Genomic DNA, 26,931 nt, shown 5'->3' on the forward strand with positions numbered 1-26,931 from the left:
ATCCTTAAGAACTGGTTTATACAGATCTTCACGAAAGTATTCATAACTTAAAAAAAAAAAAAAAAATTCCACATGAAAGCCTCAACCCTTAATGCACAAAGCATTATAAAGCAGAGAATAGTTGGTAAGAGAAAAGAAAATGTATGGTTTTCAAGTTTTTCATGCATTTTCACTCAGGCACCTCTGATACCCCTTACTAAAATTTAATGCAACCTATTGCTTTCAGAAGGCACCAACATTTGTGAAAAAGGTCGGCCTGTGTGCAATTTTAATCTCAGCCACAATGAGATGATTCAGATTAAAGCATATTCCTGTGTTTAGAATGGCTCAGTCAAAGTCCAGACCTAAAAATGATGTTCAGGTGCACTTCAGAGCAATTTCCTAAACCACAGTGAGCAAAGTACAGACTCCAGATTACATTAAACATAAAAATGCTTTATTTATCGCAGAGGGGATAAGTGTCTGTAACAGTCAGTCTTACAATGAATCTGAAAAGGCCTCTGACTGAAGACTGTTGTGGTATGACAGTCTCATGACTGTCTTGGCCTGGTAACCGATCGATTTCCGGCAATACCTTGTTGCCACGGTTATGCTTCATAACAGTAGGAGCAAAAATCTGCACAGCATTCAAAGCCAGAGGGAATAATTGTCCAAAAATGCAACCACTAGAACAATGATGAGCAAACGTCTAGAAAAAGAAATCAAAAAACAAAACAGAGCTATTCAAACATGCTGCCACCATGAGAGAGATTAGATTAGATTTTTTTTAAATTATCTTATTTTAAAAGTTTCACCACAATATTACGCCCCACAGGAGTGTCAAACGGCACACATCCACATCAACAATGTCTTTAAAGGGCCAGTTGTGGCAGAAAGCATTGATAAAACAATACATCAACAATATTCATAAATAGCTGCCTCTGTATTAGTTAGTCTGAATTAGTTTCTTTTGAATTCAAATAATATTAAATATGTTTTCATATTAGTGTAATCTGGTATTATACAGACAAAACTGCTGATTTGATTGATAAAATATTTACAGACAGCTGTAATCTTTAAGGTTTTCATTTTTAGAGTCTAGAGGGTAACATGAAAACTTCTGGCGGGCCGGATTTGGCCAGTGGGCCTCGAGTTTGACCCACATTTAATAAAATGAATTATAGCTATCTTCCTCTCCGTCCGTTTCTAAGGAGAGGCACCTCTTCCTTTCTTTCGTTTTTTGTTTTTTTTTTGTCAGCCACTAAAACCTCAATCAAACTTGCCTCCTGCTTCTTTTTTTAAATTTATTTATCATTATAGCCCCACAACCAGATTAATCCTCGCGCTCAAATGAGCATCAGGCTGGCAATCCTTATCGCCACGGCGACACCAGGCCAAGCGGCATCCGGCAGCTGCTGCGGCGGGGTCAAGCCGAAGATTGGAGCGGTAACAGGGTCGCTGACTGATTGCCGGGGGGGGGACGAGCCGAGCGGACCGGAGAGGGGGCAGAATTATTCTTATCGAGCGGGAGAAGGAAAAAAAATCTCTTGAGGGTGTTCGTGTCTCACCTTCCTCCAACACACACACACACACACCCACCTTCACTCTCACCTTCTCCTGCCTTTTAGCCAATGAATTCCTTTCTTGCTTCTTCCTCTATCTCTCAATCCCTTAATCTCACCATAAGGATCCAACTGCTCAATTCTACACAGATTACCCTAAAACACACACACACACACACAATCTGAATTAAAGCCTGTAGCGTCTTCATTATCCTCACACATGATTAAATCTAGCCATCATTCACTCCACCTTTCCCATTTAGCCTCTGTTTTTATTTATATACACATTTCCATCTTTCCCTCGACTCTCCTCTCAGCTCATTTCACTTCTCATTAAGAGCGCAGATAAACTCTGCTTTTATCCAGGCGGGGATGCCATAAACCAATTCAAGCAGAGGCTGGAGATGGGTTATCACTCATGTTTCCTCGTGCTCGTAGAAACGCGGCTCGAAAATTGATATGATTATATTTGTAATAAAAGAGACCGAATCACGTAGAGAGCTGAGAAAACAGAGTGGGGAAGAGGCTGATAGTGTAATGGATGTTTTTACATGTTTTTTTTTCTTCTCTTTTCCTCTTTCTGTACCAATTTAGTCACCGCGGCTCCCCTCTCGGTGTGTGTCATTACGTGATTATCTCCTTTGCTTCTGTGTTTTCTTCTGCGGAAAGAAAGCGCTGAAAGGGGAGACCAGGAGATAAAGGAAATGCAGGGAGATTACCCCCAAAAAACGTCCAAACAGGAGATCTGCTCTGCTTTAAGCTCGGATCTTTTTGTCCGTTTGTCTTCAGCCGTGGAGCCCTGATATGACCCCGCCTCTCCGCACAGTAACAGCGCAACACATGATACATCTCTAATTGGAAGAAGATTTGACGTTCCAGGATGGAGCTTCTCAGAAAACCCTCCCCAGAAAATAATCTGGACATCCAAGTGTTTCTGTATCCTCCGGCTTAGAGCGAACTATTGTCCGTTTCCAGCAGTATTGAGTGCGTTAACAGACAATCCGCGTATAATCCTCGTGTCTGCTGAGGAGCAGCGGTTTGAACATCATGTGTCCTCAGCGGCCACCGGCGGAGGATGAGCAAGAAAGGAGCAGAGAATTAAATACGGTGCATGTTCGGTTTGGTGTTATTCTGTTTTCAGAGGCACAACACAGAGATGAGCCATCTGTCCTTAAAGAGAGGGGAATATTTACTCAAATAGTCGAGCAAAACATTTTAAACCTCAACAACTTTCTGGTAATATTATTTTTCTGATCACAGATTTTCCGAAGGCCTTTCAAACTTTGGTTGCTTCAGCTTGGTTTCGGCAGTTTTTCAGCAAGTCAAATGTAAGATTTTTTAAGACTTTTAATGAAATTTAAGACAGAAAAATTTATAAATATAGGGTATGATTATGAGTTGTTGCTCTTATGCAACTAAGCATGGCAAAAATAGTGAAATTTCTGGGGTCTCTTTGTGGCTCTTAGCAGCCGCTGTGTCATATGCCTCTCCACAGCCTTCACCTCCATGGTGCCAAGCTTAAAAGTTGGGGTTTTTTGTTGCACAGAATGCACCTAACCTTGTGTGGGTTGGCAACATTAGTGAGCCAGTGGTGAAAATGAACGTCGTCCCACCAACTGCCAATTCAGGGTGGGCATTTATCGTATTGTTTATCATTTATTGCGATAAATTTCTTGTCACTATAAGAATTTCGATTTATCGTCAACAAATTCCAATTTATGATGTCTAAAACCCAAAACATTGCCCGTATTTTTGGGATTGTTTTACTATTTTCTCCACTGTTTGTTCAGTGACTGTTACTTTTTTTTATTACCATCATTATAATAGTACAGCAAAGTATTGTGATAAGTCCAGGGTTCGACACATGGGAGACAACGCTGCTCCCTCTCCAGTCATTTCCTGTCGAAGTTGCACGATGAGGCAACAATCGCTTGCCCTCCTCCAGCCAAGTTCATGTGAAAATTTGCGCTCATAATACGACAAAAGAAAATTAAACTTTTGCCGCTGTGGTGTCCTGGGTTGGGTACTGTTTGCCTGACACTCTGTTTTGTTTCTCCCCGTCTGTCGAGCCCATCACTAATGACAAGTAGAAAAACTAGCTGGCTAGCAAGAGTAAATTAGCAGCTAGTTACCAGTAGCCTCATATCAAGTAATAAAGATGTCTATCTGACTCAAACTTTTGCCTAATAAAAAGTCCTGAGAGAATGAATAAACAACATATAGGAGAATGTATGAAATCAAATAGCCCTGTCATGACAAAATATAAGACCTGTTATTACCATATTTAAGGCCAACGTACATTTTGTTTAATGAAGACATTTTAAGGCCTCAATTTTAGAAACATGTATTTAAGACTTTCTAAGAGTGTGCAGACACCCTGTTAGGTGTCGAGGACTAAAACCTCAGTGCATATTCTCTACCAACTGAGCCACACAATGCCCAACACCTCATTGCTCAGAGCGTCACTTAAGGAATCAAGAGAAGTTAGAAGACTCATTGTGATGATGATGGACAAGAAAGAAAAGAGGGAAAGTTTGGAAATTATTTAACAACAAAATACCAGCTGAAGTTTTGCTAATTCTGTGCAGCCCTCGTCATGTACCGCAGAACATCACCAGTAGTTCTTTGGTCCGAAAATTAATTCCTCACCATCTGCGTTTGTGTTTCTTTGACTACACCTGAAATGAGTTACAGGATCAGTGGCTGGGACACCTACAGTTGCTTGACCACCATGGCGTCCTCGATGTGCCCCTGCGCCAGCAGAGCTCGGATCACGTGGTCGTATGAAAGACCGCCGAGGACCACGCCCCTTTCATCCACCTCCTTCACAACACCCAATGCTTCTGCAATAGAAAATAAAATAAAAAAAACATTCAATAAAGGGAGAATTTCAAAATATTCTTTAAGAACCACCCACCCCCCAAAAACTAAGGTGTATGAAAACCTTACAAAAATCTTAAAGAGTATTTTTGTTTAGTTTCCAGTCCAAATATCTCAGTACACTTGAAGTAAGACAAAAATATCTTAAAAATAACTTTCCAGCAAGACATAAGAGCTTGTTTTAAGTCAATAATTACTTAACATTGATGAAAAAGTACTTGTTCCACCGACAGGATATTATGGAATTACTGACTTAAAACAAGCTCCCATTTCTTGCTAAGAATTTACTTGTAAGTTAGTTTTGTCTTACTACAAGTGTACTAAGATATCCACAATAGAAACTAGATTATAAATACTGCAGAAGATTTTGTGTTTTTGCAGTTTAAATGCCTTAAATGTAGTTGTTTAGTTCTTTCTTAATAGAAATCTGTAAATTTGTCCACTAATCAAGAACCATGTCAGAAATGTATGTCTCTGACATGTTGCTACAAAATATGACTTGTGCACAAGAAGAAACTTTGAGAAGGAGCCAAGTGGAAGTTTTGGGGAAAAGTTATTACCTAGTAATTAAATATCTGGTGCGTTTTACCAATTTTAAATGTGACATCTCGTGTTTTCTATGTCATGCAACTACATCACTCCAACCTCCTGCTGCTTACCTTTGGCTTTGCCCTTCTTACAGAGCGTCAGCAGACGGTTCTGGTAACGATCACTCCTTTCAGCTTCCAGAGGGGGCGGCTGTGACTCGACCTGCTGTGTGGGGGAGGCGGCTTGTTCGTACCACGTCTGCAAATGAAACACACGGGATCAAAGAGCTAAAATAGAGAGTGAAGTTTCCGTCAAAACACAGCTACGGCCGTCCTGAGAACACCGCCAAACGGCCGTGTGCGTGTGTACATAGCAGCGCGGCAGCGCCGGCCGGGGTCCCCTGATGCTCGCTCACCCGTGCCGCTGCGAGGGGAGGGGGTTAAGCTGTATTGGCTGGGGGCAAATTAGGTCTGGCACCCCAAGGGCAAAAGAAGAGCGTGTGCGTTAGAGAGTTTGTGTGTCGGAGCGGGAAGTGTGAACCGAAGAGGCCCGGGGGTCGCAAAGTTCATCGCTTCAGGCAACAGCAATCACTTCCTGTCTCATCACACTTTACTGCTGCTGGAGTATGCAAAGCGAAGATAGGGGGGAAAAAAAACCCCCACAAATCTGAGGAGGAATAAAGCAGCAGCAGCAAATTTTAAAGCAACAGTCCAGCTTCTTTTAACTCCAAATTAAAATTCAGTTTCTCTCTTAATTTCAGTCCAGCTGAGCATCGAGCCGCAGCCATATGGCGGCATTTAGCTGCGGGCTAAATTAGTCGGGCATTACAGATTTACAGACAGATCAATCTGTAATTCCTCTCACCAGCCAGCTCGTCTGATTGACTACACATCAGATCAGAGCTTCAATCCTGTTTGCTCTGCATGTAATGAACAGAAGCTCAAAGTGGAGCAAAGTGGGAGGCGGTTTGGAGAACAGCTGATAAGAGTTGGAGGATTATTTATTTTTTGGCAGCTTCAACAATTAGAGGCCAGGGTCAACTTCCTCTCTGGATAATCTATTCAGTTAGCTTTATTAAAAAATAAAAGACAAACTTGTAGTATCATCAGTTTGAAAATATTAGGATATATTGAAGACATTTAGATTTTCCATCTTAATGCAGCTACTTTTAACATTTTTGCTTATTCAGGGTTTCACCAACTCAAATGTAAAACTTTTTAATACCATTATGAATGAACAATTATCTATATCTCCACAACTTTGTTCAGCCAAATGGCGATAAATTTAGACTTACCAATGATAGAATCAAAAAGCTAGCTGGCTAGCTAGCTAGCTAGCAGGGATATATTAGGACCGCCTCAAGTTTGAGTGGGACTGAAACATTTACCTGACAGAAAAATCCCACGAGAAAAAAAACAACCCCAATATAAAATACGAGATTAAATAGTTCTGTCAAGACAATGTGATTTACATAAAGGCCAACTTCTTAAAGTGAATTTAAGGCATTTTAAGTCTGTTATTTTGATTAATTTAAATTTAATTGTTTGCCACTGCAGCAAATATTTCCTTCAGGGAAACAAATTTCAACATTAATACAAGAGTGATAAATAATTGAGAGCTCTCTTTTTTTAATAAGTAGATTTTAATTTTAATGGTTTGTATCTTAAACACCAAGGAGTTCTTGGGTGAAACAGTTATTTTGGGGAGTGATGGAGATCAGATAGACAGATGGTACAGAACGGATGCAGGACTCATAGCAGATTTCTAAAGTGGTCAGAATATAAATACGGATATGTAAAGACCATATATTGGATGGATTATCTAACTGTGTCTAACAAGACATTTTAGAACCATTTGAGCCTGGAGTTTTACCTCAGGCACCTCGAAGGGCACCTCCTGGTGGTTACTCTTCAGGATGTCCGCCAGCAAACGCAGGGTACTCTCCCTGGGAATCACGTTCTCTTCCTGCATCTTGGTCCATGTGGCTTCTGCCTTCTGCCAGTCGTTGGTTTCCTCTGAAAACAACCAGAACCCAATCAGTGAAAGGTTTATTTATCGGTTAAGTGCGTGACACGGCGACCTGTGAGGCCGAGCGGTCGGCCCGCGTCCCGTTCTTTCCCCGGAGGCCAATTTGTGACATAGCGCTTCATGCTGGGAGAAGGCAATCAGGGCTCTAATCTGATCAACTGACTCACCCTCAACTACGCTGTAATTTATCAAACACGCTAAATACGACGCGCGTGTGTGTGGAGAGGAGTGGGGGCAACGGGACAAGGACAATCAGCTTTAGCACTCCAATCGCAATTGTTATCAGCTCGGCTCGGGCCTGCGGCAATCACGCCGCGCCTCGACTGATCCCACTCAGTCGCCCGCTGAGGAGAGAGCCTGGCACGCCGGAGAGCACGGCAGATACGGGAGGTCAAAGGAGCAGGGCACACAGAGGAGCGGTAGGGGCAAACCCATCAAAACACAAACGGAGACGGACAGAAAGGCACAAACGGGCCAAATGAAGGACGAAGACTCACTGCAGAGCTTCAGGATGTAACTGTACATCTCATCTCTGTCGCACTCAAACAGCTTGGATGTCATTTCCACCATCTGCTCCAAGGCCCCCATCTACAAGAAACACATGAACCCAATCAGCACAAAAGACTTTCCCCATACTTTATGTAATGTTGTGTATGCATTCATGTGTGTGTTACCTGATTAGAAGCGATGCATTTCTCTCCGAACCACTGCAGGCGTCCAGGCTTCGCCCTCAAACCAGGGGTCTAACAAAACAAACAAGACAAAACTCAATATGCATGTGTCGGTTGGATGTTGCACATTGTGTTGAAAAACATCAGCAGTTAAGCTTTTTATAAATTACTTTTTACCAATTAGGTTGAAGCTAAAATGTGCAAATCTCTCTACATAAGCAGGAAATTTCTAAATTCTTAAAAAAAACGACATGAGAAACACAAAAAAAAAACAAACAAAGAAGAGTAATCATGATTCAGACAGAATCAAAACAAAGATTGAAAAAGCTTAGGGATGCTTTAGGAGTATTTTCAGGGTAAAATGAATAGTTTAATATTTTCACTTGTTTTGAAAATGTGTTTACAAAAATAGCTTTTTGCTGTGCCTGGATTATGAGCCGACAGGCCTCTGGACAGCTTCCACTTGTAACATGAAGGACCAAGACACGCAGATTAAAATGAAGCCAAAACAATATGATTTATGGCAATATTGTGCCCTCGTACATGCAGCTTGTTGATGTTTTGGAAAACGTATTTTATGTGGTTATTTTTTTTGGTTTTATTGGGTCGCACTTAGCATTTGGTTCAGGTATTTTACTCAAAATTGTGTTTTGGTTTTTTTTATTATTTATATTTCTTCTTAATTTTTTTATTATTTATATTTCTTCTTAATTTTATCTCTTTAAAACCCGTCATCAATAAGGATACAGTTCCAGGATACATAAATAAAAAAAACAGACTTAGGAACGGCAGGAAACGCATAACAAATAAATATTTATTTGAACTAGGGCTGGGCGATTGATTGATTTTATCGATTAATTGAATTTGTAGTTTTTGAAGATTTCATTTCTGGAAAATCAGGATTTTCTTTTTTAAAACCAATGCACTCATCGTGTTTCCATATTTCAGTGTGACATCAGAATGCCCAAGGCTGCCATCTTGAGTTTTCTCATTAAAACGACTTTTATTCTATTAATTTTAAGACATTCTTGTTGTCTTTATTCTGCTAATTATATGACAATATATTCTCATTATTAAAAATTCTTGCAGACTGGCCCTAATAGTCCGCCGTCCAACTAACAGAGAGGGATTGAAACAAAAAAACACTTTTGGGAAATTTTTTCTGCCATTTGCAATTTCGATTTTTTTATTGGAAAAATTTATTAAAATTGGATTTGATGTGAAAAAAAAATAATCTGAGATCTTATTTTTAAGCCGTATTGCCCTAATTTTAATCTTTTGTTTCAAGAAGGACTGACAGCACAAAGTACAGCTTCAATAACTTTTAAAAGCAAGAATTAAATTCCATTGTTGCTTCTCTCTGATCTGCTGAGGGTTTAGAGTCATGGATACCAGGTTTAGAAGCAACCCAAAACTAACACACAATTTCAATAATAGCATTATGCAGTTTTAAGTGAATTCCTAGTACCAGATAGAACATTTTAAGTGATGCCACAGAATAAAACAGACAAAAGCTGAAGTTAAACATGCATGTGGGGGCGGGGGGAACAAAAAAACAAAAGGGGATTAAAATGCTGTCCCTGGCATCTGTCGTCCTCCATTTTCCAGAGATTTGTTTTTACTTTTCAAACACCAATGATACGCAGATAAGCAGAGCATTTTTGCTGTCAATAAGGTCTGACATAGATTGATCTGCAGGCTCATGTAGCAGCGATTTAGCCTGATATGTCCAGAGCCTACATGATTATTATCTTGGAATAAGAGCGATCAGAATTTCATCTGTACCCTGCGGGGCTTTGATACAATCTGAATAAGACTGGGATTGAGAAATTTCACTCTCCCTCTCTCTTCTTGGTAATCTGGGAGCAGAGAACACAGAACGATCTGGCTGGGACGTTAATCTGACAGCGGATCAACGACCCTCAATCCCCGCTGGCCTCTTTGATGGGCACCCGTCACGCTTTAAGAGGGAGGGAAACGTAAAGGAAAGATGAGCTTCATCTCTTTCTACGAGCAGCCCTCTCTGTCGTCATCCCTTCCAGATTTCTACCTCGTCTTCCAAATCTCTTGTCCTCCCGTTCCCCTCCATCCCTCTAGCCGTCCCAGTCAAAGGCATTATGTTCTTACCCAAGCAGCCAAAGGGACAAATTAAAATGTGTAGCACTCACTCATTCTCTCTCTCTTTCAGTCTGTCTAATCTTCTTAGAGACTAAGGCTCAGCGCAAGCGCTCCATCTTTTTTGTCTGAGATTCATTTTACTTGGAAGAGTCTTGAGGGCTCAAAGCAGCCGGAGAACACACACACACGCAAACACAGAAATGTTTGGGATTCTGAATCAGTCAGGCCCTAATCTGGGCCCGGAAACCTCAGAAGTAAGAAACCGCGGTGTCGACATATGCAGATGCCGATCAAAAGAATCCAAAGCGGGAGAAGAAAACAACGCCCTATCAAAGGAAGGGGAAAAAAAGAGAAAAAAATGTCAAGCAATTCAGATTCCCAGGACGACCAAATGTGACGCAGTTTTCTGCATTTTTAATAGTTTTCTTTGACTCTCATGGTATTGGAACTTCTCTCCAAAATAAAACAAAAAAAAAAAGTCAAAAGATGACCTCGTCTTACCTCCACTTAACAAACCCTCGCCATCTCAGTTCCTAATGTCCCCATTGCACTAATCACCACTTATCCCACACACACAATCCAAGCCCTCTCCCTAACATAAAAACACATAATAGCTCACCACTCTTTAGCAATACTACCTAACCTTGACCATCACACACATGCACACACTTCCTGCAGCAATAATAGGACCTGGCCACCTGACAGTCCCCTCCCTACCCAACCGTGACCATTTAGCACAAAATTGGCCACCTTTCTCTATCATTACACTTAATTAGCTGTGATTAATCAGCTGCCAATTATACCAAACAGAGCCTAAAGAGAGACACCACACTGGACGGCCACTTGACGCTCTCAAAGGGATAAAAAAAAAAAGTATTTGTGCGTCTGAGTGTGTAAGTGTTAATATTTGAGCGGTGAGAGATATGATTCTGTTGTCACCTGAGTGTCGCCTTCATCGCAATGTAAGCATAACGGATGAAAGTGAACTTTTAATTAAGAGACTTTGTTCTGCAATCAAAGCAGCACTAGTTGAAACGGCGACTGTGAAATTCTCCTTCCTTTCCCTCCTTTTTACGCTCAATAAAACAAAACCACTTTAATGAAAACTATAGCAGAATGAGTTGATATGACTCACTGTGTTTTTAACCACAACAGATAAGTTAATGTATTCATCACTGGCAAAATTAAGTGAAAACCAATACATAATTAGGCAAACCTTAGTGGGGTTTTTTACATTAGGAATGCACTGAGAAATCATCTTATGATCAAAATAAGATGATTTTCAGCTCAAGTAGAAACTCAGAAATCAGATTTTTTGATCTTTAAACCTTTGTCAGTTACAAAGCATGCAAGATTTGGAAATGTTTTCAGTCTTTAGGAAATCTAAGCATGGTAGTAAAGCTAAGTACTAGCATGCTAGTACTAGTACTAGTACTAATACTAGTACCCCAATTCAATTATTTAGGATTATAGGTTTATGATATGAACTCAGCCTTCAGTTTTATGGACTGCGGTCACTCATCCAATTGTCGACCAGAAAAGATTGATTGTTGGTTTTTTAAATATGTCTTGTTTACAATGTTGGGATGAATCGGGAAACGGACAGCCGAATCGGAGCTTTGTCTGCAGTAATAGAGGTGCTGCTGTTGTGAAAAATAAAAAAGCTCTCAACTTAGAGGCCCATCTACATTCTGACCCATTGTCATGAAATACTGTATGGATCATGAATGAGATTACCCTCTTGGACCCGTTACCCTGGCATTACCCAGGCGATTGGGCGTGGCATCACTCCCACTCTTAACTTGAACATCTTTTGACTGGGAGCAGTGCTGATTTGTATTTTTTAAAGGTTTCTTTGGCTTTGGTGGCCTTTATTTGAAAGTGCTATCACAGGAAAGTAAGTTAATGAGAGAGAGAAGACATGTGGCAAGGGTCACCAGGCCGGGAATCAAACCTGTGACGCCCGCATTAGTCCTCGACTAATGCATCGATGGAGCAGGGGTGATGCTTAAAAAACCCAATGCCACAACAGCACCCCCAGTGCCTTTCTATCCATCCTCTGATTTGGATTTCTTAGAAAGAAATGAGAAATGCCAGCTACAGGTTAAAGCATCAAAAAAAAGGAAAAAAAAGATGCGAAATCTCCCACATATTTCTATAATTAATTAAATATCATTTTGTTCAACTGTATAGATGCTTGTGTAGACTAACCTGCTTTCGCTTTCACTCTCCAAGCTGCTCAGCTTCCTGTTTGGGGAGCTACTGAGCAGAAAACTTAATACATTTTTCCACCATTGCCGAGGCAAGTGACCATGTTCAAATTAAAGTTACCCTCAATGCTTAGTAAAGCAAAAAAAAAAAAGAAACTCACCACTTCTTGTCTCTGTAAAAACATGGCACACACTATAAAGAAGCTACTAGGCCTCTAATTGTTAAAGTACTGTGTTAGAAAGCAAAAACTAAAGTAGTAGTATTTTATGACAATTCTACAGTCAATCAATTTTCTACATTTTTCCTGTCAGTTTTGGAACTCTGTTTTTCCTTTTCCTTTAGGCATTTATCCAGATTTAGAAAGTGATCAAATCAAATTTAATACTTTTTCAAATTTTCCCACTCCAACATATTGTCTACAGAAGTTATTGATGGCAAACAGAAAAGTGTCACCAATTCATGTCCCCACTATTACTGTAAAATGGCTAAAAATATACAATGTTTTATGGTTTTAACATATAAGCAGAACACTTTGCACCAAACTTTTTTCTAAATAAACACCCTTGAAATTGATGAATATTTTAAATGAGAAAATTGCTAGTCAATTATGCTAATTATGCTTTTTCATATCTATCCATGAGTAAACATCAACTAAAATGTTTTTCCACTAAACATGCAGTTCAGAGGGTTTAATCTCAGCAGCATTTCAACAGGATTCGAATCACAGCCTTCCGGTCCTCGACTAGGTCACCTAGCCATCAACAATCTCCCACATCATTGGCATGTAGTTGATATTAGACGCAGGATAGCAGTCACATAATCCAGCATGAGGGGAATGAGAGCTGCGGCAACAACATGTTGATAACATCTAAGAGGGTTTGAATCCTCAAGAGGCACAAATCCGTCTTTTAGAGCGCACCACGACAAGAGATCAAGAGGTCAGATATGCCTTCCTCCGCTTTGTTCTCATCCTGATCACAACGTTAATGGCCTTGTCTTCTTTTTTCCCCTCTAATGTCAGGCTCATCCCTCTTTTCATCTGTTCATCAATCTCTGTGTGTGGCTGCTCTCCGTTCCATGACCTCTGGTTTTATCCATGTGAAAAATCACTTCTTATCTGCTCGCTGTGCCTCTCGCTTTTTCCTCACACTAATCTAGGGGGCTTATAGCAGGACTTGAGAGGACAAAGATATAAATATTCATGTCATAATTCAGGTCAGATGACTCAATTCCAAAACAAAAGGATGCCAACTCCATTTTGGCCATAACTGTTCTGAAGATGGTAAAATTAGTGTTTTTTAACTTATATAGATCATCAATGGCAGATTTGGGGCCATGATATATGACTTTCAAACTTTTACAATCTTCAGTGCAACGTGTCTAGCTTTATATGTGTTTAAACCCTAGTATAAACACATATAAAGCTAGGATATGTATTTATACTAGGGTTTAGATTCATGGCCTGAACCTGACCCGAAACGAAACTCGAGCCGGTTTTGGCTGGAATTATTTCCTTGATGGTCGGGTCGGGCTTCTGTGGCATGTTTAATGAGCCTGCAATACGTCCACAGAGAAAGCCAAATAAGAATGCACGATATAAAGTTGCGTTAATCTACTTACTGTAGTGTAAATAGAGGAGCAAACAGTTTAACATGTTGAGGAAATAAAGGAAGTGAGTAGGGTGCAGTAACAAGCAACAAAATGGAGCTGGAAGACGTTAAAAACTAAAAACGGGAGAAGTTACACTGCTTTCTAAAATAACACATTGGATTTACTTTGGACTCGTGGATTGGGTTTGGACACGAGGCTTATTGGCCGATGTAAACTCTAGTTTCCACCCTGGAACTAAAAGCTTTTTTGAAGTTCATTTCAAACCCAGCAGTCTGGCTCTGATCATCACCATCAGTCTGTAGAGATGTGTGCTCACCTCAATGATCTTACGAGCTTCCCGGTAGCGGCCGGTCTGAAGGAAGGCGAAGAACAGATCATAAAGCATCATCATCTCTCCTCGCTCCTGGCTGACAAAGTCCGTCACTAACGAAAAATTGAAAAGAGAGAGAGGAGGACAAGGAGGGGGAACATTAAAGAACTGCTGTGAATTAAAAAAAAGCCTCCAAAGGGTCTTCAAACGGACCAAAAAACCACCTGAGTGAAGTTGTCCCCAAACACCTTCTTCAAATTACATGAAATTTCTGTCAATTTTTGTTTGTGTCACTGTCATTTTAACGATATTAATGTTGCCAGAGGTCAACCAGCCAGTCCACATTTGCAAAATCAAACAAAATATGCTATCAACTGTGCCATGTTTCTCCTGGTTTGTACAGCAAAAGTTAAATTGTGCTGTTATAATTTTTAAGATTTAGAAGGAAAAATAAAAACTTTACAAAGGTCACCAGGATAAATCTTGAAAATCAAAAATATTTGTAGCATACTACAGTTGATAGACACCAAATGTAACTGCTTTGGTAAATGCTGGAGGCTGGTTGACCTTTAATGACCTCTGAAAAGTAAAATGATAGCATAACAAACAATCATTTTTGCTGAAAGACATAGCACAAACGTTTGTTTAATTTGATGAAGGTGGGTGACATCTCAGGTCAAAAAAGTTTCAACAACTTCTTCAGATTCCAATCTTCTGGCACAAAAGAACTGCTTGTAGTTTTTTTCTGGATCAAGCGCAAACATTCCCAAACGTAAACCTAAGCTCCCCTCTTGTGAACTTGCTAAGGTCTTGTGCTCAATGCTACAGGCTATCTCTGTTTAGCAGCTTCAAGACAGGCACCCTCACACACACACACACACGCCTACACAAGCACACGCCCCCGCACACGCACGTTTTTAGTTATCCAAATGGAGCTGCACATTCAGCAGGTAATCACTGCTCATTTTTCCCTCTGTCCATAAGGCAGAATAATGTGGTGCTTTGGGAGCTAAATCATGCAGAAGTGTAAATCAAACACTGACAAGTTTGCACACAAGTTTCTGACTGCATTTAATTTCCAAGTGATTTTCTATTTAAAATTGAAGAAATGTTTTACATCCTTCACTCACACTCTACCTAAAGCCTGAAATTCAACCAAAAATGTTGTTAAAGGTCATAGTAGGCCATTCTGCTTGACCTCTGTGTGTAAATAAAATCTGTTTTATTTACTATAAAACCACAGAATGGGGGAAAGGCACTCAGTTTGGACTCTGTGTTTAGTGTCGTAGAGTTTGGAGTGGGAATGAATTTAGCATTGAAGAGTCAAGAGTTTAGCAGCGAGTTGTAATTCTGTTCTAGGTGTTGTAAAAGTTACTTTGTTTTTAAGGGTGAGATGACCGCATTCATCACAAAAGTAAAAACGTGAAGAGGTGCTCCACCGCGCGGCCTCAACCTTTACACACTCAGAGCCACTTGGACCCCAACGGCACGTTGGACTTGACATTTTTCACCTCGCCGCCGTGGAGGTATAAAGAGGCTGCTCTACATATGATTGGTTGAGTAGCTTCATCTTTGACTCTGGGCTAAATCTTTCTGACCTTCGGGGCCACTTATGCTCTGTTGGATTCCCTAGCACCTGTTAACACATGTTCAATGCTACAGCTGAAAGAGCACTTTGGGCGCAAACACAACAGCAATATAACAGGTTAGATCTAGGAAACTAAAGGAAGTGGCACACACTCCAACTCCATATGGGTTTTTTATTTACTCAGGTCATGTGTCAGGTTTTGTTGAATAATATAGTTTAAAGTATTAAGGGAGAGGAAGTGTCCCTCATTCATGAATATCCTGCCTCTTTTTTAGTTAAACTCATTCAGTAGAAACTTAACCTTAGCTTAAGAAATGGGTTGTGTTGCAGCTTTTCTCGTTTTTCTCATGTTTAATGTTTAAACATGAGGAAGGGCTACACTTATTTCCTGTGCACTCCTCATAGCGGATCATGTGCTCAGCATACTTGGTGGGGAAGAGGATCTTGGATATATGAAGGAGAAAAGAAGAGGGAAGCTCAAGCACAAATACTAAAAAAAGAAAAAGATTGGGATGAGAAGAGAGACGAGAAAGCATGGATAAATCAGGGCTGTGCAACCACTATAAACCAAAGAACCGTTTTTGTTCCAAGACCAGCTACATAAAACTCATTTAAAACCAGAAATGGTGCATAATCTTTTGTGAAAAGACAACTTAAAATTTTTTTTATGAATATCTACTATAGGAAATTTGAGGTCTTTTCTTTTAAACACCATTTTATTTCTGTTTTTAGGTTTTAAAACAAAGAAAAACATAAAACATTTACAAAATTAGGATTGATACATTTTCTTCTATGCGATGTTGATGTTTGTGAAAAACTATTAAAACAAATAAAAAGCAATACTACTAATACTTGTGTCTTTCTGTTGTGGAAATTTAATGCAGGATTTATATTATGCAAACCCCTCATTCCCATCTAAAAGCTGCTAAGATAATTTTTTTATACCTAAATTTTAAGATTTGTTGGATCCGCACTTTTTAGTCAAATATCAAGAGCCATCGTGGAAGGTCCAAAGAGCCACTTTGGGCTCCGGAGCCGCAGGTTGCGGACCCGTTTTCTAGACACATGATGTGATTATTCAGCAGCACTGAGAGACTGAAACAGAGATTGTACCCAAGGATGAACCAGACGTATGGAGGTCCACAGTTCTTCTTCGGTCATATTAGCTGATTTTTTTTTAGATTTTTCCTTATAATAGCATTATGTTTGAGATGTTCCATTAAAATCCATCAACAACTGTGCATCCATTAAATGTAAATTTAGTTTACAAAACTATATTCTCAGCTCACAAAATAGTCTAAAGGCAAAGGAGTGTTAAGGTATATAAACCTTTGAATTTGAAGAAAATTCAAAGGTTTAAAATCGAAATAATCCTAAATGACCTAAAACAGAAACATTTGTCTGATTTAATGTCAAACTGTATAAATATCTCATAATAATTGTAATTACTGACTTAAAGTCAAACAAAATGGAGAAATTTAAAGTAAAAAAAAAAAGAAAAGTCAAACAAACTAGTTTGGTTTCATTGATGTTTTTGTGCCATTTCCAAAACGGATGAGCCGTCTTCTACTGTATAGCTAAAGATCAGAAGTCGGCGTTTTACCTTTTTGCAATAAATCTGTATCTCCTTTCTCCACCAGAGCAACGATGATGTCATGAATACGCGGCAGCTGGTTGTAGAGTTTGTAACACTCCAGCAACGCATCGAGAGCTCCGGACGCATCTTTGCTGCAGGCATGAAGACAAACACACAGAGAGAGAGAAAAAGAAAAATGTGAGAATGAGTTCATCCAATCATTCATGTACAGAGCGGTGTCAGTGGAGAATAAAGAGCGTATCATGGGGCGTTAACCCCGTGCCCTCCCATTCAAGCACAATGACCCGCCTCAACAATACAGGCTCTTTGAATTCATGACAGCACAACTGCGGGGCGATGAGGCCTTTTGGCCTCAATACATCATTCCCACACAACCACGCGTGCTCTCACACACACCTGTTCTGGTGGGGCTAATGACTCTACGGACAGGCTTTTAGAGGTGAAGCAATACAGCAGATAAAAGGACTCCGCTGATCTTTACCCTCTCCGCACGGCCTCCAACTTTCCCTTCTTTGTCCAACCCAAAACCTCCTCAACCTTCCCTCATCCCTTATTTCCCTTTTCCCTCCCAACCTTCACACTTCCTTTCTGACTTCTCTTTCTCGCCATCGTCTTTCTGATTTCACGCTGTCAGCTCTCAGCACCGACTCTGACCTGAACCCCCCCCACACCCCCTCACTCGAGCAATTTAGCTCAAATATGGCAACAACATTAGAGACCCCCACTCTGCCTTTCACAGCTCGCGCCCTTCTTCTCATGACATCCTCTCTCGTAGCCGGTCTTCCTCGCAGCAAACAAAGGCGGCTCGCCGAGGGGAGGACTCGCTCCTGATGGAGGGATAACGAGAGAAGAAGAGAGGAAGTGCGCGAGAGACCACTTCAATCCCCTCTATTGTGACAGCGCTGCCATCAATCTGCTGATTGGGTAATTACCATGTCAATCACGCAGAGGTCAAAGCAGATAGGGCACTCGTAGAGAGAGAGGGAGGCAGAGGGGAGGACTGACTGAGCAGAAACACAAGAGTGAGTGTTGGGCTGAGAGCAAACAGGTGTAATTTCTGAAGTGTTTTCTTCTCTAATCAATCAGAGAAGCGGAGATGCAAAAACACGCCCTGAAACGAGCAACAACACCGGAGGGGGGCAAAAAAGAAACATTTGACCTTGGAACTGGCTTCTGTGCGGCGGGAGTGGATGGAGGTGGTGAGGCGGGCGGGGGCGATGATTGGGATGGGAAGGCAAAGAGGAGCGCTAATTGAAATGAAGAGGCACAACATTATTCAGCTGCGCCAGTCAAGGGGTTGTTTAACCGCACAACAGTCTGATTGAACGGCGCAGAAGAGGGACAAAGAGATTTTGGGAAAAGGAGAGGAGGAGCGGGCGAGAGGGAGCAAAACCGGCGAGGGGGACGAGAGTCAAAGATCTTAAGGTTTGTTCTGTGAGGATCTAATGGGGTCGTTTCATACCTGCACACTCGACTGTACACCAATACGAAAGATGTGTTAAATATCTAAAAAAAAATAAATCTTTTATTTCCCTTAGCCATATGTACCCATGTAAATACTTAATAACGAAGCATTTCTGTAGAGCTTTAGTGTTTCTCCTAATAATCGATATGAACCGACTGATTCAGATTTCTTTAACCACTGGGTATTTTAACTACTTCTCATTATACAATAGAAGTATGCAGTGGTAGAAATAAAATCTCCAATGCTCAGTTTTAGGGAACTGAAATTATGTTCGTGTTGGTGACGCCATGTCTTCATAAGTATCATTTGAGGACAAAAAACAAGTCTTTTTCTATCCTATTATAAGCGTAACCATGTAAAGTTTTGATAAAAATCAACCAGAACTTTAATTGAAACTCTGTGCTTCGGTCAGACGTGAATAAGATTGAGTGTTTCAGCAATAAATACTCTTTGTAGGTTTTGCATGAAGCAAAAGAGGAATGTATGTTAAAGTACTGATGCTCACTGTTGGGTACGGTGGAGGATCTGTTTCTCTTCCATCAGTCACAGGAACCCCGTTAGTCCTAATTCAAACTTCCCAGTTCCCTTTACTGATCACTTAATTGTGACGCGATTAGAAGTTAATGTCATGTCTTGTTCCAATGCCATTTGTTTTACAGCCCAGAAAATAATTGGAGCAGGACCAAAGAAAAGAATGGCACACTACAGGTCTTCAGGTGTTTATCTTGGAAGTATTGGGATAATTTGCATACTTCATCTCTCAGACACTCTAAGGACACCAAACCTGATGTACCGATGGGAAAAATCACTCTTTTCTTTTTCAGTTCTTCTTCTCTTTTGAGTAAACTGCATGCAAACCTGAACATCATTGCCTCTATAAATCAGTATCTCAGTGAAATAGTGCAGTTCAACTGAACTAAACATACTGTAGCACAAAGAAAAATGTCTGCTCTTCAAGAAGGCCAAAGAAACTCAAGTTCACCGACATGCACAGGAAGATTAAGAACTTCAGAGAACATGGTAGCATTGACTCTTTGAAATGGCACGCAATCTAATAAATAAATCTGGTGGCCTCAGCCGGTAAAATGAATCACAAGTGGGTTTTTCAACAAGGTAATCCAGAATATATGCTGAAATGAAAACAGAAATCAAATTCATTGTGTAAGCAGGAATGGTCAATTTTATCTACAAGCTTACATAATATTACAGAAGATAAGTCCTTTTCTGCTGGCAAAACCAGTTTGTATAATTGTAATACTGGCAATTTTATTAAGACATTTATGTATGTGAATTTCTTTTCTCAAACCAAGTAAATGTTCATAAATTAAAGGTAATCTGAAATAAGATGAATTTAAGGATTTTTACACAAGAGTGCTAATAGGCATGTCCAATCAATCCATCCCATCTTTTATACATTAAACACTTTCTCATAATCCCCTCTTCCTAATGAGGGATTTAAAAAAAAAAAATCTTTTGGCAAAAAAAAAAAAAAAAAAAAAGGGGGCCTGGTGTTGCAATTACACCCCATCTCTCCGCCCGCTGATCCACCCCCTAAAAAGAGCTAAAGATGTCGAAAGATGGATAATTTCCTTCTAGGTACAATTTAACTGTCACTTTGCGTTGCCATTTACTGTGGCACAGAGCCCTGTTAATGTCCCCAACTTTGCATGTCAGACACTTTCCAGCCAATTAAGCCCTGAAAAAAATAACGAGCGCTTTGCTCAGTGGAAACCTGAAGGATGAGACAAGGAGGCTCATTTTGACTTATTTTACCTCCCTCCCCTTCCCTCTTTTTCTTTGCCTCCGTCCCGTTCCTTTGTTTAGGGGAGATGGGCAGGCCTGTTATCAAGCCACTGTCCTCCAGAACGAGGTGTCTGTGTCTCGAGACGCAAATGAGAGTGCGATCATGACACGACTAGCCTGCAGTTAAATGTGGGCTAGAATGGCACTTACTTATTACTGACATTATTCCCATCCTTAACAGGTGATTTTGTGTAAAAAGGGTGAAAGCCGTGGTCACACAAAGGCAGGTGAACATTTTTCAAAGTTGATGTGGCAACATGGTATTTAGCGGTCCAGTCAATTCCACATCCAGCCGACAAACAAGAACATTAGGTGTCAGCCTAAAATGAAAGTTATTTCATTTTAACCAACCGTAACCTGTTATTTCAGAGCATTTCTGATCTCTGCCTTTATACAGGGAGGGAGCCAGTTTCCAGAAATCCCCAATCATGAGATGGATTTACACTTAAATCTAAACAAATGACTAGCTCTATTGTAAGTGACACAGATACCAGTGTATAGGCAATCATGTTTAGGTTTGCACTTTGACACGAAAGTACAGCAAGTATAAAATAAAGAGTAGAAAGACAAAAATTCTTCTTTTTCTCAGTTTGTTCAGAAGGATTATTAAAAAACATCTCTCTCCACTTTGAAGTAAACTAAATTTCAACAATGCCTCTCACTCACAACAAACACCTGTGCTTGGATGCAAGGTGTTGAAAAGTATCTGTAGCAAGAAGCAAAACAAAAAGGCAAAAATGATAAGGTAAAGAAAATACACAAATGGCTTGCCATATCCACGCTACTGGATTTGACATTTGGATTTTCCATTTTCTATCACTCCTTGTCCACTGAACATTGCTGATTTTACACATGCAAGCAGGTCATGAACCACTTGTTTTTATTACTACTAACCATTTTTGCATTTACTTGGTGACTAAATTAACTTCATTCTGTCATGGCAGAAAAAACAAATAAAATCTTGTGAATAAAAGTTGACATTACCCGTTATTCTCTGTCTGGTTCATGCAAATAATGTCTTTACAGGGATAGTGTAATGTGAGAGCAATGTCTTTAAAAAAATCTTTTAAAAAAGAATAATACCTTAGACTTAGTAAACCAATTGTGCGGTGAAACTTGATAACTTCATTCAAATATATTTTTTTAATCATTGTGAAACCAATGAAATTGCACTGTAAACATTTTTTGCTTAATTTAAATTTGCTCAGTTTTTTGTGATTGTCTTTTTTTTTTCTTACTAATAAAGAAAATGATGCCTTTTCACTCCTAAGGAACAAAATTTTCTGACATTTTTCCTACGTGTGTTGGTAAGAGGAGCTGACTTTATAACTTTACGCAAAAACAGAAAGCAAATATTCTGCACTTCATAACCAGTTTAAATAATAAATATTGTAAACTATATATTTCATGTGACAAGATAAATTATTGAAGAGTAAAATATGTCTTTCAACGTGTTCTGCATTGTTCATCCATCCATTCTTTATCAGAGTCTGCGTTATTTGTATAAAAAGAAAAAAAAATAAATCACTTGCCTCCATTTAGCCACTCTGTTTCCATTTGTTCTTTTAGGCCTAAGCTTTGGAAGTAAATTAGGCTTTTTCTGTGAGACGCTCATCTCTTTTCAGCTCTGCGCCCGCCTCCTCGTGCTCCATCATCCCACTACTGCCTTATCATATGCGTCCTGCCAGCTCTTCACTTTGTTGCACTCATTAGCATTTACTGTCGCTAATCACTTCCTCAAGGATGGCAATCGGAGCTAGCTGCCAACTAGCGCGGTGGCAGGTTAGCACACACAATACTGCGCGGACGGGCGTGAAGGCTAACGGGGCGGCGCGTGTGATGGGCTGTCAAGGGCTAATCTGGCGGAGAAGTGTTCATTAAGTCATTAGCGCTGACGCAGCGATGAGATGGGTGCAGGCGGGAATGATGCCTGCTTTGTCCTCTTTTATCACTTCTCTCCATCCCCTCCTCCCACCACCAGTGTCTGTTTGTCCGCTGACTGACGGAATGAAGAGGTGGAGACGAGAACATGAAGATAAAAAGGGAAGAGAGCAAGAAGACGGATTCAACCAGGCTGTAAAAGTCAAGTGTTGTGCTACTTGAACCTGCCCTGCAGACTGACTGAACCACTGATTGTTTTTCTTACAATCCTGAAGATTTCAGACTTAAAACTGAGCTTTAGAAAGAGGAAAAATATAGCAATTTGAAAGTATTATCTCTGAAATTCAAATTATTAGTGACGTGGACTTAGATGCAACAGAGTTGAAGGTGATAAAGTGTATGAAACTGGCTAGTTGTAACATTTTCACAAATTATAGTGCAGTCCTGTAAAAAATAACTAAAAGCATCCTGCTGAAAGAAGTTAATTAAATAAATATTATAAAAATATGTTGGAATTATAACTAAAAGGTGTTTGAAGATCTACGTCAGGCAACTATGACTCCTGTAGAGACTTTCATGGTACGATGACCTTGATAGTACAATGACTGATAGTTATTGACAAGATGTTATAGGAAATAATTGAAACCTATTTTCAAGCCATTTCTCTCTCAACATACACAGTCACATGGTAAAGGTAGCGTAATTGTGTTCTCTTGCATGTAACATTACAAAGCAGCAAGATTTTAATCACCTAAACATACAATCTTCAAGCAGAGTTAGATGATTTTGGAAGGTTTAATGTGTTAGAATGAATTTCTTTACACTAGCTCTGGAGTTTCCCTTCTTTGCGGCATTTGTATATTAGTAACTTTATACCTAATTTCCACAACTTGAAAGACAACTAAAGCGAATGTATTTCTACAAAAAAAGAAGAAAATTAAAATCCAGAGAGGGAAGTAATAAATGAAAATACGGTACAATTACAGTTTCAGACATAATGAAATGTAATTTAAGATCTAGCTGTACTCAAAGAGTCAAATGAATATGAATTTAGGACCTAAAGATTGTAAAACCATGTATAAACCTAGGATGTTTTAGTTATTTTGATACATAGAATAAAACGCCTCCTACAAATAGTGGGGTTTTTTTTAGAATATTGTTCCTTGTAGCCATTCTGTGCTCTATAGAGTCACAAGTCTACCTAAGCTGATATTAGCAGAAAATATTTCCAATGCATACAATTAGTTTGTCATGTATGCTATGAGGAAGAGTATGAGAATATTCCTGCAGTGTGCAGCAACAAGTGAGTGGAGGTGGAGCTCAGTATTGTTAAGAAAAATTGTTGGTTGCTAACACTTTTTGGAATCTGATTAATATAACTGTAAAATAAAATAACTAAACCAATCTTTACCAACCCAACTAACAGGATTTGATTCTATAAACCTGTGCAAGCCAAATGCCAAAAGTGTAAAAATACAGGCTTGTTAAGATACATACATGGTTACTATTCCAGTTTTTCCCTTTTCTTCTCAAAGCTAATAAAGGAAAGCTTTCTATGTGTGAATTTGCCTCATGAATGAGACCCTCCCAGTAACCAACACCCCGCTGATTATGACCGGATACGAGCAGCTATCTTTTTTTTCTTGTGTTCATTAGTGTGTTTACTGCATTATCAGCTGGAGGAAGTACAACTGGCACTTGATTTGGGAGCACCGGCTGGCGGTAAGCTGCTGTGTGTTCATGCTTGTGTTTTGGCTGGCGTTGATGACCCAGGAGTAAATTAGCCTGCTAATCTCACGGAGGCAGTGATTATCGTTGTGAACCTGGAAGCTCTGTTTGTGCTGGAGAACGAAGTCAAAGCAACACAAACAGCAGCGGGGGAGCTACCTTCTGCACGTGTGCGTGTGTGTGTGTGTGCGTGTGTGTGGGTGTGTGTGTATAAGCATCATTTTTCCAAAGGTCTACCTCATGTGTAGCAATGCACATGATGATAAACTGTATGAAAGGATGTGGACAGTGTGTGTGATGTCTATAGTAAATCCACCAATTAAGTGGCCTGTGCATAATTAGCATGCTAATAAGCTGATCTAGGTAAAAGCTGCTCACACAAAAACGTTCAAAATACACAAGCTGAATAGAGTTGAAAGGTGAGGGACTCCGAACTGAATGTTTGCTAATATTTACATTAGGAGAAAAAGCTTTGGTGGAACCAGAGGCATAGTTATTGGCATCAAGGATTTTAATTTTTAAAACTTTTAAAAATGTTTAGTGTAGATGCACCAAGCGTGATTTTCCTATAGTTTTCAGGTTTCCTTTCATGTCTGTCCTGCAGCTTACAGACAGATTCTGATTTTTATTTTCTAAGGGTTATAGCAAAATTGTAAAGGAAGTAAACTTGTATAGCGCTTTTCCCAATCACTTTGACCACGCAAAGAGCTTTACACTAGAGTCACAGTCACCAATTTATACGCGATACCAGATCGGTTGGGAACTGGTTAAGTGCCTTGCCCAGGGGCACATCAGCATATGACAGGAGGAAGTTGGAATTGAACCTGCAACCTTCAGAGTCAGGCTAATTTATATCAGGTAAATTTTGGAAGATTGGTGTATCTGAAGCTTAAAGTGATAAGATTTCTCTTCAGTCGGAGGTTTCTTCCACAGGCAGCTAAATGAGTTCCTTCCTGCCTACAGCCATCAACACCAATAAAAACTCTCTGAAAATACTTTGATAATTTAATTTAATTTTCCTGTGGAATCAATGAAGTATTTCTTTACTGAATTATCACAGTAAAACAGCTTTAAAGCTACAACTGGCAGGCCACGAGTGGCATGACTATTCAGTAGCGGGTTGCAGGCTAGCAAATTAGGCAGCTAACATCAACCTGCTGTACTCATGTTACAGTAGAGTATAGAAAAAAATATATATTTTGTGCAAAAATCACCTTAAACCTAATACTACATTTAGTTTATTACAAATTTTTTGCTTGAGCACATGAATTAAAATAATTGTTATAAAAAAACTGTTTTATTGCATTTCTATTTATACCATATTTGTTGTGAACTACGAGAAACCATTTTTCTTTGTTTTAAAGAAATTGATTGTTTTAAATTTCTGGTGTAAATTCTGTGAACATTATCACACCATGAAAATCACACACAGGCCCATACCTACCACAAACACTTCAATATCAAAGGATATTTCAGGAGATCAAGTGTGGTGTAGAGGTTGCAGCTGGCACATCCTCACATAAACAAAAGCCTGGCTTCAAAACACAAACACACACCAACATAAATGAGCAATTTCCACATCCTCTCCCTTTCTGAATCGCTGACCCGGACTACAACCTCGGCTATGATCACAGGGAGGGATGAGTGACTCATTGAGATACACATATATGCGCACACACCTGGCAAGAGGCTTTGGCAGATGAGGAAACGGATCTGAAAACAAACATGAGCTTGTTGGCTGTTTGGCGGACTCACCCGAGCCGCAAAACCACAACAAGCATCTAGTATTTCTGAACTTAATCTGGCAAACCTAGGGTTTGCTTTTGGAGGATTGTGACGACGTTTGCGTTACCTCTCCAAGTAAAACGTGACCACGGGCGAGCAGAGATTGGCGGTGGGCTTGGCCAATCCCAGGGTGAAGATGGTGTCCTGCAGCCGGCGGACCGCGGGGATCCCACCTTTGGCCGCCACGGTGTTCAGCATGTGGAAGACGGAGGTGATGTGGGTGTCGTTCAGCATCACATCCTTCTCCTTCATCTCCTTCAGGATGTCCACTGCCTCTGGAGGAGGAGAAAGGAGGATTGCTTGTTCAGCATAAAAAAAGAGCAGTGACCTGAGAGTGATTTACAGGTAAAGGATTGACGGGACAAACACAAAGAAAGGAAGACGAGGAGAGGGCGAAATGAGGAGAGGCGGCAAGAGGTGGGCAGAGATTGGTTCGGAGAAGAGCAGGGTGTGTGGATGCGATAAAAGGCCGCTTTAGCTAATTCCATGTGGGGAAAACAAACCCTTATTAAAACAGCATTTTGCGCCCAGCGGGGATGCAAATCCTACCCCGTATAATGCCAACTCTCTGCTAATTGCTACTTGCAGTTTTCTAAACGAGACTACAATTACTGGACCCCTACAATGGAGGCCAGCTTTTTGCCATGGCCATGTGGAAAGCACTTGGGGGGCTAAATTATAGGTATGTGGCGACAAGGGCCCGCCGCAGCCCCAGTAGGACCTTGGTGAGCGGGGCTGAGGGGTGGATCGGTTCGGTCAAGTCTCGCTGGTAATGGAGGGCTTTTTACTGGGCCAGGCGCCCATCTGGCCAGCACAAGGGGCTAAATGGTGTAGAGGGAGTGAGTGTGTATGTGCGTTAACAGGGTAAAGTAATTAAGATGCGTTTACTGTCTATTTAGACAGCTGCTAATGGGCTGTCAGTGATACAGCCGCTCTCCACCACAGATACTAATCTATACAGCGAGACCAATAACGAGGAGGAGATGGATAGACAGAGACGTGCTGAATATATTTGAATAATCTGCTTTAAGCCTCAAATTGCAGGGTTCTGTTGGTAGTGCACTTAAAATATACTGAACTGAGGTCCTTGATGCCGTTATTGAGGCAAAGACAGAAAGAAAGCTCAAAATAGAAACCAATGGACAATAGTGCTACCAAAGATCTCTTCTCCAACACCAATGTTATT

General features: G+C 40.2%; 1 protein-coding gene across 1 annotated transcript in view; it reads right to left on the reverse strand.

The window, feature by feature from the left end:
• Positions 1-26,931, reverse strand: part of lrpprc (leucine-rich pentatricopeptide repeat containing) — a 67,050-nt gene that overhangs the window by 13,883 nt on the left and 26,236 nt on the right. Inside the window, exons 23-30 of the mRNA XM_032553752.1 lie at positions 25,813-26,020; positions 17,090-17,214; positions 13,905-14,011; positions 7,652-7,720; positions 7,475-7,565; positions 6,822-6,964; positions 5,081-5,207; positions 4,258-4,384 (exon numbers count right to left, since the gene is read on the reverse strand). Coding sequence (XP_032409643.1) covers positions 4,258-4,384; positions 5,081-5,207; positions 6,822-6,964; positions 7,475-7,565; positions 7,652-7,720; positions 13,905-14,011; positions 17,090-17,214; positions 25,813-26,020 — 997 coding nt within the window. The remainder of the gene's footprint in view (positions 1-4,257; positions 4,385-5,080; positions 5,208-6,821; positions 6,965-7,474; positions 7,566-7,651; positions 7,721-13,904; positions 14,012-17,089; positions 17,215-25,812; positions 26,021-26,931) is intronic.

The sequence above is a fragment of the Xiphophorus hellerii genome, chromosome 22 (genome assembly GCF_003331165.1).
Source record: "Xiphophorus hellerii strain 12219 chromosome 22, Xiphophorus_hellerii-4.1, whole genome shotgun sequence".
Lineage (NCBI taxonomy): Eukaryota > Metazoa > Chordata > Actinopteri > Cyprinodontiformes > Poeciliidae > Xiphophorus > Xiphophorus hellerii.